A 16,281-nucleotide genomic window follows, 5' to 3' on the forward strand; every position below is an offset into this window, starting at 1 on the left:
ACAGGAAGAATAAAAGGAAGTTAATTACTTTATTCAATTTTTAGGCCTCATAATTAGCACTCAGGAAATAAGATCTGTCTGGGTAAAACCTGGACAGGGACGTCTTATCCATCGAGGCTAGTGGCGCAGGGCGCCAGGTTCTGGAGGGTGCCAGGGAAGAGGCGGAGGCTGGATGTGGCGCCTCCCAGCATCAGCTCCCCGCCTTTGCCTGCCTCCGCCATGCCACGCTGAAGCAGCGCCGCACCCGGAGCCTCCACCTGCCATGGCCACCATGGCACAAAGCAGCCAGCTGAGCTGGGAGCCGCTGCGTCCAGCCTCCGCCTCTTCCCTGCCAGAGGAGCTGCCCTCCAGCTGCTGCCCGCCTCCTCCAGCCCTATGAAGCTGGGCGTGTTGCTGGCGGCACCGTCCTCCCTTAAAAAGGTTAGCAACTCTGGGGAAGGGGGGGCAGAGGGATCTTTGCACCACGGCGCCGGATATGCTTAAGACGGCCCTGTTTGTTGAAAACAGAATATGACATATTTCCACATTTGTGGCCATTCTGCACATGTGCCTAGTGCTCTGCTCTCTATCAAATGATTTAGTGGACTTTGAAGGCAATGAACACAATTGTTATAAGCAGTTGAAAAGAGGCTTGGATTGCATTCCAGGATACGATAGCACCAAAATACTAGTGCCAGTTTATTATGTCTGAACTGACTGTAAGTCAAATGAGTTGGAGTTCATCTAATCCTTATCCAGAAAGTAAGATGACTACAAAGCTTTCAATATCAGCAAAATCAAGGATAACTTCCAAGTCGCTTTTGTGTTCACAGAAATCTTACAAAATAGAGGACAAATGAAACACAAACAACGATCAATAACAACACACAACAGACTAGAAATGTTTTGAAAACATTTCATGACGATTTCTGCAACTGCCAAGTTTTTCTAGACATAATTATTTTTACAAAATGATATTGTTATTAAGTTTATTCTCTGTTCTGAATCATAATCCTTCACGGATATATTAACTTGTAAAGGCATAGATCACCCACTCTCAGGGGGACAGTTTAAAGCTGCAATCCTACACACATGTAACTGTAACCAAGCCTGTCAAACACAATGGGGTTTACTTCTGAGTAAACATGCAAAGGAATGTGTTAGACATCTCTTGCCAACCTACAGCCTTTACCCGTTCTTCACACAACTATGCTAATCTCATGAAGAACAGAAGGGGGGGGAATGCTCATTCATGTTAATGCATAAGAGATTATTTCAAGTCCTTTCTCTCAAATTCAAAAACAAAAGCCTAGTTAAGCAAATGAACTTCAACCTTTGCAGTTGCTCTCCAACTCTGTCTTTCCCATGCAAGCTACGTTCAGCAAAATTTCCTTCAAGTGATGGTTTACTGACTATTGCTTATTACATTCATATTTTACCACTTCCCCAAGGAGACCATTTCATGTCCCAATATCACCCTGACTGGGTGATTTTTTTATTATTATTATTATTAATAATAATAATAATAATAATAATAATAATAATAATAATAATTTATTTATTTATTTATTTATTTATTTATTTTTTTCCCACCCACTCTGGGTGGCTTCCAACACAATACTAAAATACAGTAATGCCTCAAACATTAAAAGCTTCCCTAAACAGGGCTGCCTTCAGAAAGTCTGGTAGTTGTTGTTTTCTTTGACCTCTGGTGGGAGGGCGTTCCACAGGGCGGGTGCCACTACCGAGAAGGGCCTCTGCCTGGTTCCCTGATAACTTGGCTTCTCGCAGTGAGGGAACCGCTAGAAGGCCCTTGGCACTGGACCTCAGTGTCCGGGTAGAACGAAGGGGGTGGAGACGTTCCTTCAGATATACTGGGCTGAGGTCTCCTTAGTCCAGCTCAAACACCCTGATTCACACAGCATTCAAAAGTTCTTACAATGAGATTTACTGAGATTGTTTTATACACCCTTGAGTCCAGTTACTTTTTCTCAAAAATTTTTCTCAAGGGGCACTTCCTGAGTAGGACAGATAACTTCAACTTGCCTTTTTTTCCATAGTCAGCAACCAGATCACCTTAGGGCTATCTCTGTCCTATGACTTTTTCTAGAAGCTGGAATGTGGATGGGCCCCTTTAATTAGTTATACAAAAGAGAATACTGTTACCTTCCAGTCTCTGGTCTCTTCTCCAGGCTGTTGTCCTCTTTACCCTTCTCCATCTCCTGCAAGAGAGCCATCTGGACGGGAGTGTTTCGCCCATCACTACTTGTGCTGCCCCTGTGCTGGGATGTCCTGAAGTCAGACTTGGAATTGCGTTTCATGGCTTGGAGCTGAGCCAGTGGCACAATGTCACAACCCTGTGGCCTATGCCACACTGTCTGCTGCGTGATGGCATTGTAGTAGTAGAAACGGTTGTTGTTTTGGTCAAAGAGCTCCCACCACTGGTTCTCATCTGACTGACGAACTCTGAGGTTGGACGGTGGCTCCCAGCCACACTCGCCGGTTGTCAAGTTGACATACATTCTCTCTCGAGAACGGGGCTCAATGATCTCCACCCAATCTGAGCTGAAATAGCAAAAGAAAAAGGCAATGTTGGTTGGAGCCAACACACAATATAATCTTGTCCAGCGAGTCAAATGGCTGCTTAGGCGGTCTTACGGGCTCATGGCCACAGCGTAAGAACCAACTGATTATAGAACCCAAGTCAAACCTACATCTAACAATGATTACACAGACAACCTACCATGTTTAAAACATGGATTTGTCAGCCTTGTGCAAAACATAGTTTAGCCGCATCAGATTCCTGGTAAAATATCTGTTAATATGTCCAATCCCAACCTGCAAATTGCATATTTGTAGCCACATGAAGTACAACAGACAGAATTTCACACGATAAGCAATTTGTATGAAGTGGCTTCCCATGTGGTTTAGAAAATTCTCACGATGGCAAGTTACATACAAAGAAATTTAAACAAAGTGCTTGCCACATAGGGAGTTTCTACTGCATGGCTATATTTTAGACGCAGCCCCCCCCCCCCCGCTACAATCTGCATGCAGGACAGAAAAGGCACATTTTTCTACCTTATAGGGTTTTTCTTTTGTAAGAAGAAATAAAGGACAGCAACACATTTTGTACTCCAAAATGTTTTAAAGTATTAATAACGTGCAATCTCAACTATTAAATCTAATTCAAAAAAGCAATGCAAACTTATTATTCTCCTTTAAGCTCAACATTTAGACAGAATAAACTGTATTTGTTGAGATGATGGGGGCTTAGGCAGAGTTAGCAGTAAATTGTACCAGTCCCTCACCCTGGGGAAGGGGGCAATGCTATGGGAATTAATGCCTGGGAGCCTTTAAATACCAAAGCATTGTTCTCACAAGTGTAAACAACAGTGGCTCCAACTTTGTCTGATCTGAATGCTACTGCTTTGTCAGGGAAATTCTTAGTACGCTCAGATTCCACTTTGTAATATTCAGCATGCCACAGAAAAATGTCCCCATTGAAAATCTGTATGCAGGGCCTCTGTAATGAAAGCAACTTTACAACGGACCAAGAAATCGCTACAAAAATGTGCTGCATAATTACGCACACAGCTGTGGAAGTCATTAACAAACGTTCTGTCTGCATTAAGCCATTTGCAGCTTCTCACATTTCCTTAATCTTTTCATTTATGTAAATGGGGAACCTCTGGCCCACCAGTTCCCTCAATCTAGCAAGCCGGGCCCATGTCAGTGGCCCTTACCCACCTGTCAGTCATCCCACATCATCTCTTAAACAGGCATAGGGATCTCAGTGCTGTGAATTCAGCACTCCCTCTGAGAGTGAATGTATGAGTGTGCGTGCCTGCATGGCTTGGTCTCTGAGAGGATATGTAATAATGTGTCTAGTGCATGTGTGCGTATGACAAGGGAAGGGGCAGAGGTATGTGATATATTTATTTATTTATTTATTTATGCACGCACGCACGCTTTGCTTCATTCAGATGATCTGTCAAATCAAATTTCATTTTTCTTTACGTTTTGTCTATCTTCCTCTGACCTACTCTCTGTGCTAAGACAATATCCTAACCCTTGGATCTTAACATCAGACTTCAAAATACATAATTAGACCTGAATACACATTGTTGGATTTTCTGAAATGTCAGCAGGAACTTCAAGACTTGTGCTTTTGAGAACCTATATGGTGTCCCATTTGGCTTCTAGGCTTAATTCCTCACATCCTACAAATGTGCCCATTTCACTATGTCTACCAGTAACTTGTATGTCCTCAACTGCAGATGGGTGAACTATTCTACACAAACAGAACTTAAATAAACGTAGTTCAGGAGTTTATGCCAATTGTTTTCAAATCTCAATGTTCAAACAAAATCAAAATGTTTAGGCTGAACTCACAAACCATGATTGTTCATGATTTCTAAACCCAGTCTTTTAGCCTGAAGTTTTGCTTTTAAGCATGTATGGAATACTGTTGTCCTTCACAACCATGAAGGATGTAAAACTTCTTCAAAAAGGTTTGTAAGGGTTGAGAGCTACTAAAATTACAAGAACTGGCAATCATGGTTGAGTTTGCCTGTGGAATGTGTTTAACAATATGCCTGCAATAATAAAATCCACACACTAGGTGTCCTTGGAATAAAAGGGAGTTGTTTTTGGTCAAGAGTTTCCCTTTCATTGGTGGAATCCTTTGTTTTTCAGTAAGTACCTGATATTATACGGACAACAAATGCCCTTCAAATCAACAAGAGAAGTCAGATACAGCCTAGAAAGAAAATATCCTATACAAAATTAGGAATTCCTATAGCATAGATCACCCAAAGATTTAGAGTCAGGCAAACAAGGAACTGGTAGGTGGAGACATAGCTCAGGCTCACTCTTAGATGATATTTTATTTCCTATACAGTAATCGACAGTGCCATACATCCTTCCACCATTTTTGTGAATAGAAACTTAACAACCTTTTCTGACAACCAGAGCTAACCACAAGCTATTCTGTTGCAAGTGCAACTCAGCAGATGTTCCACCTCAAATAAGCAGTGATGGTCTCTCTGCCCAAGTCCCCTAGTGATTTGCTACCATGTGAAAGCGTTAACAGCACTATTACTGAATGCCCATGAACTGAAACAGAACGCCAGTGGCTCTGTGGAGTACTGCCTCCTTTATAACGTCAGAGAGAAAGCAGCAGATCAATGCCGGCATCATTCAAATACTATTGAGAGTTAAATTCAGGATTAAGCACCCTTTGCATACACTACATCTTGAGGAGGCCAGCTGAATCCCGTGGGCAACTGAAGTTCCAGGGACAATCATGCACACTTCCCTTCTATTTGCTGAGGCTGGAACCAGACGTCATTTGGGCAAATGCATGGTTTCAACCACCTCCCAAATTGGATGAGACCATTTAAAATGTAGAGATGATTGGCAGGTGGGAGGAGCAAATGCTTTATGCCTCCTATGCCAATGCTTGCAAACCCCACCCACCCCACCTCAGCTGCCATTTTGCTAGCTGAATTAACTTACAATTTTGGAGCTTGGCTGGGGGGGCGCGACCAAACTTTTAAGTATTGTGAGTGGGGGAAGGGTTAAATACTCCCTTCCATTCACCAATTTTCTGTTCTGCAAATGCCATATCTAACTCTCACATTAACTGCAGGGGCAAATCCAGGGTTGGGAACCAGTGATTTCCTCTGTAACGTCTAATTACTGTAGTTCCAACTCGAGCATGATTCTTTACCATCCTTTCCCTTGTCTCAACTACTCTTTCCCCTCACTGCTATGCTACCTTTCTTATTTCTTTCCATAGGAGTCCATTTTTTATTCAACAAAGTAGATCAGGTAAGTGACTAACTACAAAAGCCTGAACTAGACTGTGATTTAGTAAAGGTGCTCAAGTTACATGGGTAAAGAGCAACATGCATGCATCACTCCAAAAACACAAGGCAGGCATGATAATGTTGGATATTAGGACAAAGCAAGTTATATCAAGAAGCATTCAAAGCTGCCTCTTTTATTGAAAATATCTGCTAGCTTTGCAGAAGGATGCAAATGCAACATGCTGGCTAATAAAAGGTAAAGGTACCCCTGCCCGTACGGGCCAGTCGTGTCCGACTCTAGGGTTGTGCGCCCATCTCACTTAAGAGGCCGGGGGCCAGCGCTGTCCAGAGACACTTCCGGGTCATGTGGCCAGCGTGACGAAGCTGCTCTGGCAAGCCAGCACCAGTGCAGCACATGGAAACGCCGTTTACCTTCCCGCTATAAAGCGGTACCTATTTATCTACTTGCACTTAGGGGTGCTTTCGAACTGCTAGGTGGGCAGGAGCTGGGACCGAAAGACGGGAGCTCACCCCGCCGCGGGGATTCGAACCACCGACCATACGATCGGCAAGTTCTAGGCACTGAGGTTAGTAAATATATAATCGGTATGATGTCATTCAAAATGTACGAATAAGCCACTTCAAAACAATATATATATATATCATACAACACATCTCACAAAATATACAAGTAACTGCAAGTTATTATATGTATCAGAGTCAAACAAAGATTCAACCAACCAATGAATAGCAAGGAACGCCAAACTGTCTCTCAGAGGAAGACGTCTCACAAAATTCTCAAAGGAAGACGTCTCTCCAAAGTCTCAAAAGGACAGTGCATCCGGAATAGTTCAACTGTTTCGGAATAAAGTCTTCATCAGCGAATAATTATCAATGAAATATACATAATTATTCAGTGAGCACTGATCCACCAGTATGATCTTCACTAGTATGTATATATTCGTATATTTTGAATGACATCATACCGATTATATATTTACCAAAAGTTATTAGCCAGCGTGTTGCGTTTGCATTTTTGTAGATTGTCACATTTTGCAACACAGGGGTTTGGGTTTGTTCAGCTTTGCAGAAGGAGGCAGAAAAGGAACCAAATTCAATTTCAGTAAACAGAAAGTCACAAATCTGAGGTACAGACATTGGGAGCAAACAGTTAACATTATAGTCCACCAGTTGCTTGAAGCACCCTTACTGCCAGGAAGAGCTGGTAGCCTCAGTCTATGCAGCTGCCCCAAAAGGAGGTGACCCAGCCCCAGGGTCAAAAATATGTAGGGCTACCTGGCCTTGGTTGCTGGGTAGTTCACTTCCAATGGGGACAAACACTATTTCCCCATCAGCTACTACAGAACTTTTAAAGAGCGGCAGATGGAGCACAGTCACTCCTGCCTTCTTATTTAAACAAAAATCTTATATTTAATGTAAATTTCTCAGGAGGCCAACACTTGGGCAGAAAGGTGGGATAGAAATATTGTTAATAAAACTATCATGTCAATAAAACTATTCTGAATAAAGGTTTGTTTTCCTGCTAGAAACAATTTGCATATTATGTTCATGAACCTGTATCATTTAAAGTGACCTTATCTATGGTCCCCACCCCCCTGCTTAATTTATAATCTTCTAAAACCTTATTTGGTGAAAACTATGGATACAGTCTGATTGATACAAGAAGCCTGGAGAATGAGTAACTTTCCAAAGAGAAAGTGCAATCGTTTGACTGAGTGTAGTGACTCAGAAAGGGGAAGCCTTAATGTACGGAATAACCCAGATGTGCTTAAAAGAAAACCAACTGATCTAAGGGCTATTAATATCCTTGCAATGAGCTCTCTTCTCTCCCCCTCTCCCACCTGCTCCAGGACTAGAGCCTGTATGAACAAGAAATAAATCAGCCAAGTGCTCTGTGGGATAGATAATCACATCATGTAGCAATGACCAGGCACCAGGTCTAATGCTTTGCCTATAAAGTGGTTAGTGAGTCTGTGAGTGTTATTTCCTGCACTGTCATCTCCAGCTTTCTTTGTCACACTTTTGGCATTTAACATCATTCAGAAGATGCTAGAATGGTCCACAAAAAAGGAATGAGAGAACTGGAACAGACACTGCCCTACTTAAAAGATTCCTAGCAGATGCCTATCCAACCTTTTATTGCTGGCCTGTAGATTTTACAGTTTCCGCAACCCATTTATTTACAGGTCTCAAATTGCAATGCACAGCTGGATTAAGAATAAATATTGGGAAATTTGCTATTCTCCTGCATTGTTGGTGTTTATTTGTTGCCTGTCCTTCACCCTAAGGTCCCAGGATGGATGGGTTACAACGTTAAATTTTAGAAACGGTTTTAAACAACTTACAATCACAAAAATAAGGTGGGTCCGAAAAATAAGTGTCAAAAAGCCAGGGCAAAGAGGTGAATAACTATGGTGAGCCCTTGACTGGTAAACTCCACGTATTCCTCTCCCACCAGGGAGACAGTATATGAATATCCTGCCACAGCAGCTGCAAGCTCAACGCACACCCTCTTCTAGACTTTATACACTGCTGAGGTTGGGAGAAGCTACACCCTCACCACCTCCACAGTAAAGCAAAGCAGGCAGTGAGCTGGTTCACACATAAGGTTGAACAATAGTTTGAAATAAATTATGGTTTAATAAGCATTTGCTCCATCCTTACTCCTGACTGTGCTGCATGGCAGAGGAAACACACCGGGAGCAAGTCAGCGTCTGTCTTGCCTGTTCTGTCTGAAACCGGACTCATGGTTTGTTCCTCTCCAAACAAACCACAAGAAGCCACTATTTCTCATTGGTTTATTTGGAGGAAACAAATCATGAACCTGCAAAGACCTGGCTTCACATTTAATGCAAATTGAATGCCAAGTCAGACTGTGGCTTGCTCCGGTCCAGCGGCTTGTGTGAACCAGGCAAGGGGCGCGTGCACCGGATGGGGGGACCTCTGCCCAGCCCTTGCCACTGATGCTGCTGGAGCAACTCTACCCCAACCAGAGGAAAGCATGGCCGCACTGAACTGCCTGCCCTCCCATGCATTGGAGAACCTGACTGGCCGACGAGACCCTTGGCGGATGGAGGAGCACCCAGGTGAGGGCGCCTGGTTCATGCCCTCAGAAATTTGTGCACCCAGGGCCCTCTGGCACACACACCTCCACATGACACCCCTCCAGTCTTCTTCCCTCCCTGCACGGCACAGTCAAGAGCAAGGAAGGCACAAAGCACTTGTGTTCATTAAACCATACTGGTTTATTTATTTATTTATTTAGGCTGCCCCCTAAATAACTACTGTATGTGCAAGGCTGTTCTATCTACTATTAATCCTCCTCAGATGGTTCAGTGAATAATTGGTTCTCACTCCAGCCTGAGGATGTCACACTTTTCAATGAAGGTGGACTTTACAATTGGGACAGAGCCGCTGTTCCTTCACAGGGCTCAGTTTAAGTCTGACTGTTGCTGTATCCACATCAGAGCTCTGCTCTCCTTTAGCATTCAACCTGAGTCTAAGAAGCACAGGGGAGAGCAAAATCCTGCCTAATATAGGACTTACTTTCTTCTGACAATTTTTGTGCTTCTGCTTCTGTACTAAAAATATCAAACCAGGAGCACAAAATGCTCCAGTGAATATATGCCCCTATAATTATGCTATAAACGCCATTTGTTCCAAGATCTATACGAAAAGACACTTCGTTCAGGAGTAACCTTTTCAGCCATACCCCCAGTTTCAACTGAGCGCTTTGACATGTTTTCCAGAAACCCCAAAGCCAACAAATGTCTGCTCAGCTAGTCAGACTACACACTCAAGTTATACCCACCAAACCAGAGAGAGACTTGAAAAGAGAGCAGCCTGGGAACCTTGAATACCACTTAGGAAAACAAATTCCAGTCAGTGGTCCTCCAGAGAATGATCTGGTGCCAGGACTCGCTGCCAGAAAAATTGGTTTGCATGGCAGCAAATGAGATGGTGGACAAGAGGTCAGTACCTTGTACGGCTTTTAACTCCTTGACTTCGCTTAGTATGATTCATAATCCTTTGCATGTCATCACAAGGTATTTGCAGGAGCTTGCTATGATGATATACCCCCTTTCAAATGAAGCCCGAGTACTTTTTCCACTCAGCAGACACAGCTGGCCTTAGAATGAAGAGGATTTTATGAATTCTCATAGTTTAAATATCAGACTGCAAAGCGCAGCAACATAATCTCTGCACTGGCATGAATGTGGACCATGAATCATGCCTAGCAGCAAACAGGAATCTACTATGTTTGTATAACGTGCTATTTAAGGTCCAATAAGCAGCTTTAGTTTTTGACTGGTTCTCTTGCATCATCCAGCATTAAGCTTTCCAACATGCTAATTGCAAGGCGCTGTTATCTGTGGCAAGATAAAAGGAAGAACTGGTTGCAAGCATCACACTACATAAAAGAAATTGGGGGGAGGGGGAAATCTGTATTTAACAGTAGCCAGAATTATTATTTTTTAAATCTCATTAGGTACAAACAACATTGGTATCACTAATTTGTAGAGAATACTTTGTGTAAAAACTTCCCCATATCTACATGCACCACTTCCCCTTTAGACGGTCATAAGGTGCAGAGTGTTCATACACTTTTTTGACCCAGCAGATCATGAGGCCCAATCTTATGGCTGAGACACAGCACTGCATATGACCGCTTCTCAACCAATCTACCCAATCTTGTGACACATGGAGTACGGATGCAGGGATACCAGATGTCTGTGTGGGAGAGGGAACAGATCCGTATGGAAGCAGGCTGGCACACTAAACAGCACACAGTATATACATGGCACTGTGCCCATATGTTTCTTTCCTCACAGCTGTATAATATGGAGCAGGTGGCTAGCTGACCATTGGTGTTCATGATGGCTGTGGGAAGTTCCATCCAATGGCCACAATCTGAAGTACTGTAAAACTAGTTCTGTGAACATGAAGTAAGGCAAGCAATGTTAGTATTGATATTTCTGAATAGTAGTGATTCCCCCACCCCCCGACTAAAGACAATTTCAAAAAGCATATGTGGGACAAATCTTTAAAAGGGGGGGAAAGATTTTGCATAATCCTAAACAGATCTTTGGATCTTAGCTACTGCAGCAGAAGATTTATAGCCTAGTGAATGATTCCAGTCAAGTCAGTTGAGAAGAGCATCTTAGGTAAACCCCAGAATTGCTGGTGGTGAATATAGTTTATTAAGACCATCCTCTGCCCCAAACCAAGTTCTGAGGGCAATTTCATCTATAGTAAAGAAAACATGAGGCAGCCAAAGGAGGAAATGTAATAATGGATGACTCCTTCTCACATTGACTAGGGGTTCTAGCTTAGCCTTCTGTTTCTTAGGTTAGCTTTCTATCTGCGGAGGATAGATAGATAGATAGATGATAGATAGATAGATAGATAGATACGATAGATAGATGATAGATAGTTTGTAATAAGAACATTACATGATACAGCAACATCACAATGTAGATACAAGTAGATGTACATTTGTAAACTAAACAGTTAATTTTATTCAGTCTATCATGCAGGGAATTATTTTGTTTGAATAAACATTCAGTCCTGTTAGTCCTCAACTGGCGGCTAAAGCAGTACAGTCTAGGACACAGGTTTACCTCTTTATCGTTAGTTTGTGAGAACTAGGCCAAAGATTTTCCAAGTTACAAGTACAAACTCGCAGTGCTGGAAAGGAACCAAAGCACAATGAGAACTCACAGAGGATTCAGTAATATCTCAGAATGACCTCATCATTTCTCCCTTTTCTGACCTCCTTCAAGTCTTGCCAATTGGAAAAATGTGAAAAGGCGAATGTCAAAAATCATGAGGACAAAAAGAAAACAAAATATAAGCACCTAATTTAGTTTTACTGTCCTTGCTCTTTGATTTTTTTTTTTTTTAAAAAAAGAAAGCAGCACAGAGTCTGCTACTTATGCCTGTGGTGCTGGTTTTCCAACTCGGAAGAGTTACAAAGAATCAGACGATTATAAAAGAGCACAAGAACAATTTGTCTCACATTCTGTGAAGCCTTTTAAGAGTAAGCAAAGCAGGAGAGCCATTTCCAACTTTCCTCTGATTTTTAGAATATTTCTCGTTTATTTTAGTTGCTCAACAATAGCAAAGGATGCCTATATTCTAATCTACCAACAACAAAAGCAGTGAAAAGAAGGGGGATAAAAAACTTCGATGGGAGTACCCAGAGACACACCATTGACAAATTACTATCCATTACTACCTCGCCAAGTCAGTGCACTGCTGCACAGTACTGTGTTGTGACAGGTCAAACTATAGTTTGAATTACGCTTTTGCAAAATAATCATACAAAACACTAGTATTTTAAGGGGATGTTAACAACCTAGGATTCAAATTTATCATGTTTATGGTGTTTACAACCTATCAAGAGAGCCAAGCACACCAGGGCAGGAGAGGTAATCGATGGAAAACCGTCTTCACAGATGTAAAATTCCAACAATCACGCTGAGAAGTGCGACGTAAGTCCCCTACTAGACCATCTGCATAGGCCAAAAATGCATGGTCAATTCCCAGGTGAAATCTGGAGATGGTTGTGGGAAGGATAAAACTCTAACCCCATGCAATTAACTGTATCTGCTATTTAATATATTGTCCAAACCAGTATTCTATTTGCTGCACTAATCTCTTGTTTTTCTAAGCCAAGCATTGAAAATCTCATACACTATATGAATAAAAAATGGTTAGAAGAAAAATGGTATCACATTTCGTTAGTTCATCTCAGAGAAGGGCTGTAATCAGCCTCTAACATCTTGGGGGAAATGGCCTGGTTTTTTCCTTGAGTCCATTTGTGAAGTATAACTTTAAAGACATTCATTTCAGTTGGTTATCATGTATTTCTACTTATTATTTAAAATGAATAAATTAAAGTGTAGCTTGGACAGATTTTGATGGGAAAGGAGAACTAGTCAGCGATGAGAAATAATCTGGTAATGCCAGTCCATCTAGATGCAGCAGAGAGAGGGAGGAAACAGGACAAAGACCAACTGCATTTTGTTTATTCTCTCTCTGGATTATTTGTGTTCAAACTGGCTCTTAGAATAATTTTGTAAATTTAATAACTGGTGGCTAAGTTTGCTTTTTTCCTCTTCCCTCCATGTGTGTTCCTTTTGTGTCGAGTCATTTTGACTGTAAGCCTAAACTGTCTTGTTTACTGAACTTATATATGTAAGCTGTTCTGAAGAGCAGAGTAAAAAAATCTTAAAAGCAACAGCTTTGGAATATAAAACCCAGAGAATGCTTATATACACAAAAATGAAGAGATAAAAAACAAAACCTGAGGTGTTGGGACTGAGGTCAAGCAGGGGAAGCAATGTAAATAGATTCCTAAACTTTGTCAGGAAACATATGTTTTGATTCTCCATACCTATAACTAAGCTAGAACAAGGTGCGTGTCATGTCCTAAAATGAAAATAATTGTAGAGTGTAAGATCTGGAGCTATAAAATTTAACAGGATATTTTGGATTAAAATATATATTTCAAAAAAAAATAGTGGATTGCTCAATTCATTCCCATCTCTATTCAACAGAAGTGTGGCAGCCCCACACCTGCCTGTGTTACTGCAATTAAGACGAGGAAAACAAAAGGTTAATGCTGTTCAAACTCTTGGTTGAGGACCTGACAAAAGCATGCACCTTGACTGAATAGCAAAAACTTGTGCTTTCAGAGGGAGATCTACTTCAAAGGTTTTAAACAAAATGTTCACAATTAAAGAGTAATGTGCGGAAAGGACAAAAAAAATTAAACTACCTCTACCTAAAAATGAAAAAATGCAAGCATATAATGGTTATGTGATGAAACAATTTGAGACACAGCATTGTGCTCTGGCCAGGAGCAAAACTGGCAAGAATTTGGCTCTAAAAACAAAACCTGTCATTTGAAGCATTGTTATTTCCTGGGAAAGAGGGAGGATGGAATATTTGCAGCTAGGGGGGTATGCTATAGAAAGCAACTTCAAAAACTATTCCAATGGCATTCATCCATAAGTTTGTTTGCATTGTTGCTAACTATAGCTTGTTTTCCTCTCCTGGCTGCATTAACCTTTGACCGCAGAGGCAGTTCTAACACAAGGGTTTAGTTGGTAGCCAACATTCACTTCCGTGTCCACAGGTTAAAAACAATGAAACATTTAACAAGGGTCATGACAAACCATATTTTATTTTTGTGTGTGCATGTGTGTGTATACATACACAAAACCTTACATATAATAAAAAGGGATGGCTGTCATCACACAGTTTGCTTGGCTACCAATAGCTGGCTCAGCAAACAACAGCGTTATAACAGCCTTCTGAGAGCTGCTGGGTCATCAAAGCAGCATCGGAGGGCAAGGAGAAGTTTAGTGGAGAAGGGAGACTGAGGCAGATAGGTGGCAAGCTCTATGGGTAGCTTATTTGGCGAGCTCCAAAGGGAGGGGGCTGCTGATTTTGTCAGCAGGGAAGGGGAAAGGGTGGGGGTAGGTATCGTGGGCGAGCATATATCTTATGTATTCTTTCTCCCCCCCCCCTCCAAGTGTATGTACAGTCATACCTCGAGTTGAATGAGCTTCGGGTTGAGAGCGTTCGAGTTGCGCTCCTCGGCAACCCGGAAGTAATGGAGCGGGTTACTTCCGGGTTTCACCGCTTGCGCATGTGCAGACGCGCAAAATGACATCACACGCATGCGTGGAAGCGGCAAAACGCGACCCACACACGCACAGACGCGACATCGCGTCTTGCGTTCCGTTCGGGATGCAAACGGGGCTCCGGAACAGATCCTGTTCACATCCTGAGGTACCACTGTATGTGTAAAGAAGAACATAAGGAATAGGAAATCTGCACTGGAATCTAACAATCTAAGGTAACAATCCTACTTCCCTGTGAGTTAGCCCTATTGAATTCAATATGACTTCCTTCTGAAAAGATATGGTTAGGTTTGTGCTCCAAGTTTGAAAAGATGAGAAACTGAAAAGCTATGAACTCCAATCCTATACATGTTTCCTTGCCAGTAATTCCACTGTACTTAGTGAAGCTTACTCCCAAGTGTGCACACTGGATTATAGCCTTAGACAATGTACTGCAATTGCTCACAAAAACACACAATTCCACTACCATTAAAGACAAAACAAAGAAAATTGCTGGCAAGAGTCTGAGAGAATGAGAAATAAGTACCTAAACCATAAAGAAATCTACAGGCTTTCAGATAACGTGCCCGAGCGATGAAGTTGCAATCTAAATCCCAACCCTGTCAAAAGATAGTACAGTATGATGTAATATAAAGAAATCTATGGATTTATCAGAACTGTTTCAAGAACGTTCATTGGAAAGAAATTTGCGTGTTCCTCATTCTAACTCATGCAGCTTAACACAGAAGAGAGAGGAAACAAAAGAGGAGCTTTCAATTTAAGTAATAGTATTCAGAAATAGTACTGCACCAGGTCACTCCCATGGTTAAAATGTATTGCAGGGAAGTCTTCTACAATTCTTCTTGCTAGTTTTGTTCAAAATAGTACTCATATGTTAATAACCTTGACTGATCATATACAAAGATGACTCGTATGACTGGAACTGATCTTCTGGGCTGGTACAGACAATCACATAAACCATGGTTTATATGATTTGGGAGCAAGTTGCAATGAGCCTCAGTATCACTCAGCTTTCTTCCACTCTCCCCCTTTCATGCTTTCACTTTAAAAACAAATCACAGTTCCATCTTACAGCTGAACGTAGGAGAGTTGTGATTTGTTCTTAGAGAAGATAGTTTCAGAATCTGAAACCAGTTTGATCCTAGCTTATTAAAGCAAACTTTGAAGACATATTCAGGGCAAGGAACCACATCTGGAAACTAAGGACTCAAGTTACACAGCTGCAAATAAAACATTTTAAATGGGTTGTAAAGTGCAATATATAAATGCAACACTAGATGGCGAAAGTGAGCTATGCAAAATTCAATATATTTTTCAAAATGTTTTTTTAAAAAAGCATTTTCACAGCATTTTTTATGCATGTGTAGATTCCACCCAAGTAATAAAAATGCGAATATTTATAGAAGACAGCCACTACTTTATAAAATGGACATGGTCATGGGCCACAAGTTACAAAGTCGTAAAGCAACTTCTGCCAAACATCTGGGTGGAAGAAAAGTGTTTTAGGCCACATAAATTTTATTTAATGATCTAACTGTGCTTAACTTACCTTCAGGATTTAGGTTTTCCTTCCCATCATTAAAAAACCAAGAGAACAATAAAATATTATTGTGACTCTCTGTACTTCCCTAAATTTCCCTAAAGTGCCGCTGCTCCTTACTCTTTCAAAGCCCTGACTTTGCTGTGTGAGGAAGGGGAAGGGGAATTTGTAGGATGAGCATGAATGGTGGCAACTCTTCTTCCTCATCCCAGTTATTTCTGATAAAGCTAGAAATGGCTAAAACACCTTCATAAACAAGGTCATGTATGAGGAA

At 41.5% G+C, this 16,281-nt stretch overlaps 1 protein-coding gene across 4 annotated transcripts in view; it reads right to left on the minus strand.

Moving 5' to 3' along the window:
- The window catches only part of LOC309372779 (rho GTPase-activating protein 39-like), a 91,704-nt gene that overhangs the window by 26,753 nt on the left and 48,670 nt on the right, over positions 1 to 16,281 (minus strand). For all 4 annotated transcript variants that reach the window (XM_081916690.1, XM_081916688.1, XM_081916689.1 and 1 more), the window contains one exon: positions 2,146 to 2,544. In XM_081916690.1, the coding sequence (XP_081772816.1) occupies positions 2,146 to 2,544 (399 nt within the window). The remainder of the gene's footprint in view (positions 1 to 2,145; positions 2,545 to 16,281) is intronic.

The sequence above is a fragment of the Podarcis melisellensis genome (genome assembly GCF_964234715.1).
Source record: "Podarcis melisellensis genome assembly, chromosome: 6".
NCBI lineage: Eukaryota > Metazoa > Chordata > Lepidosauria > Squamata > Lacertidae > Podarcis > Podarcis melisellensis.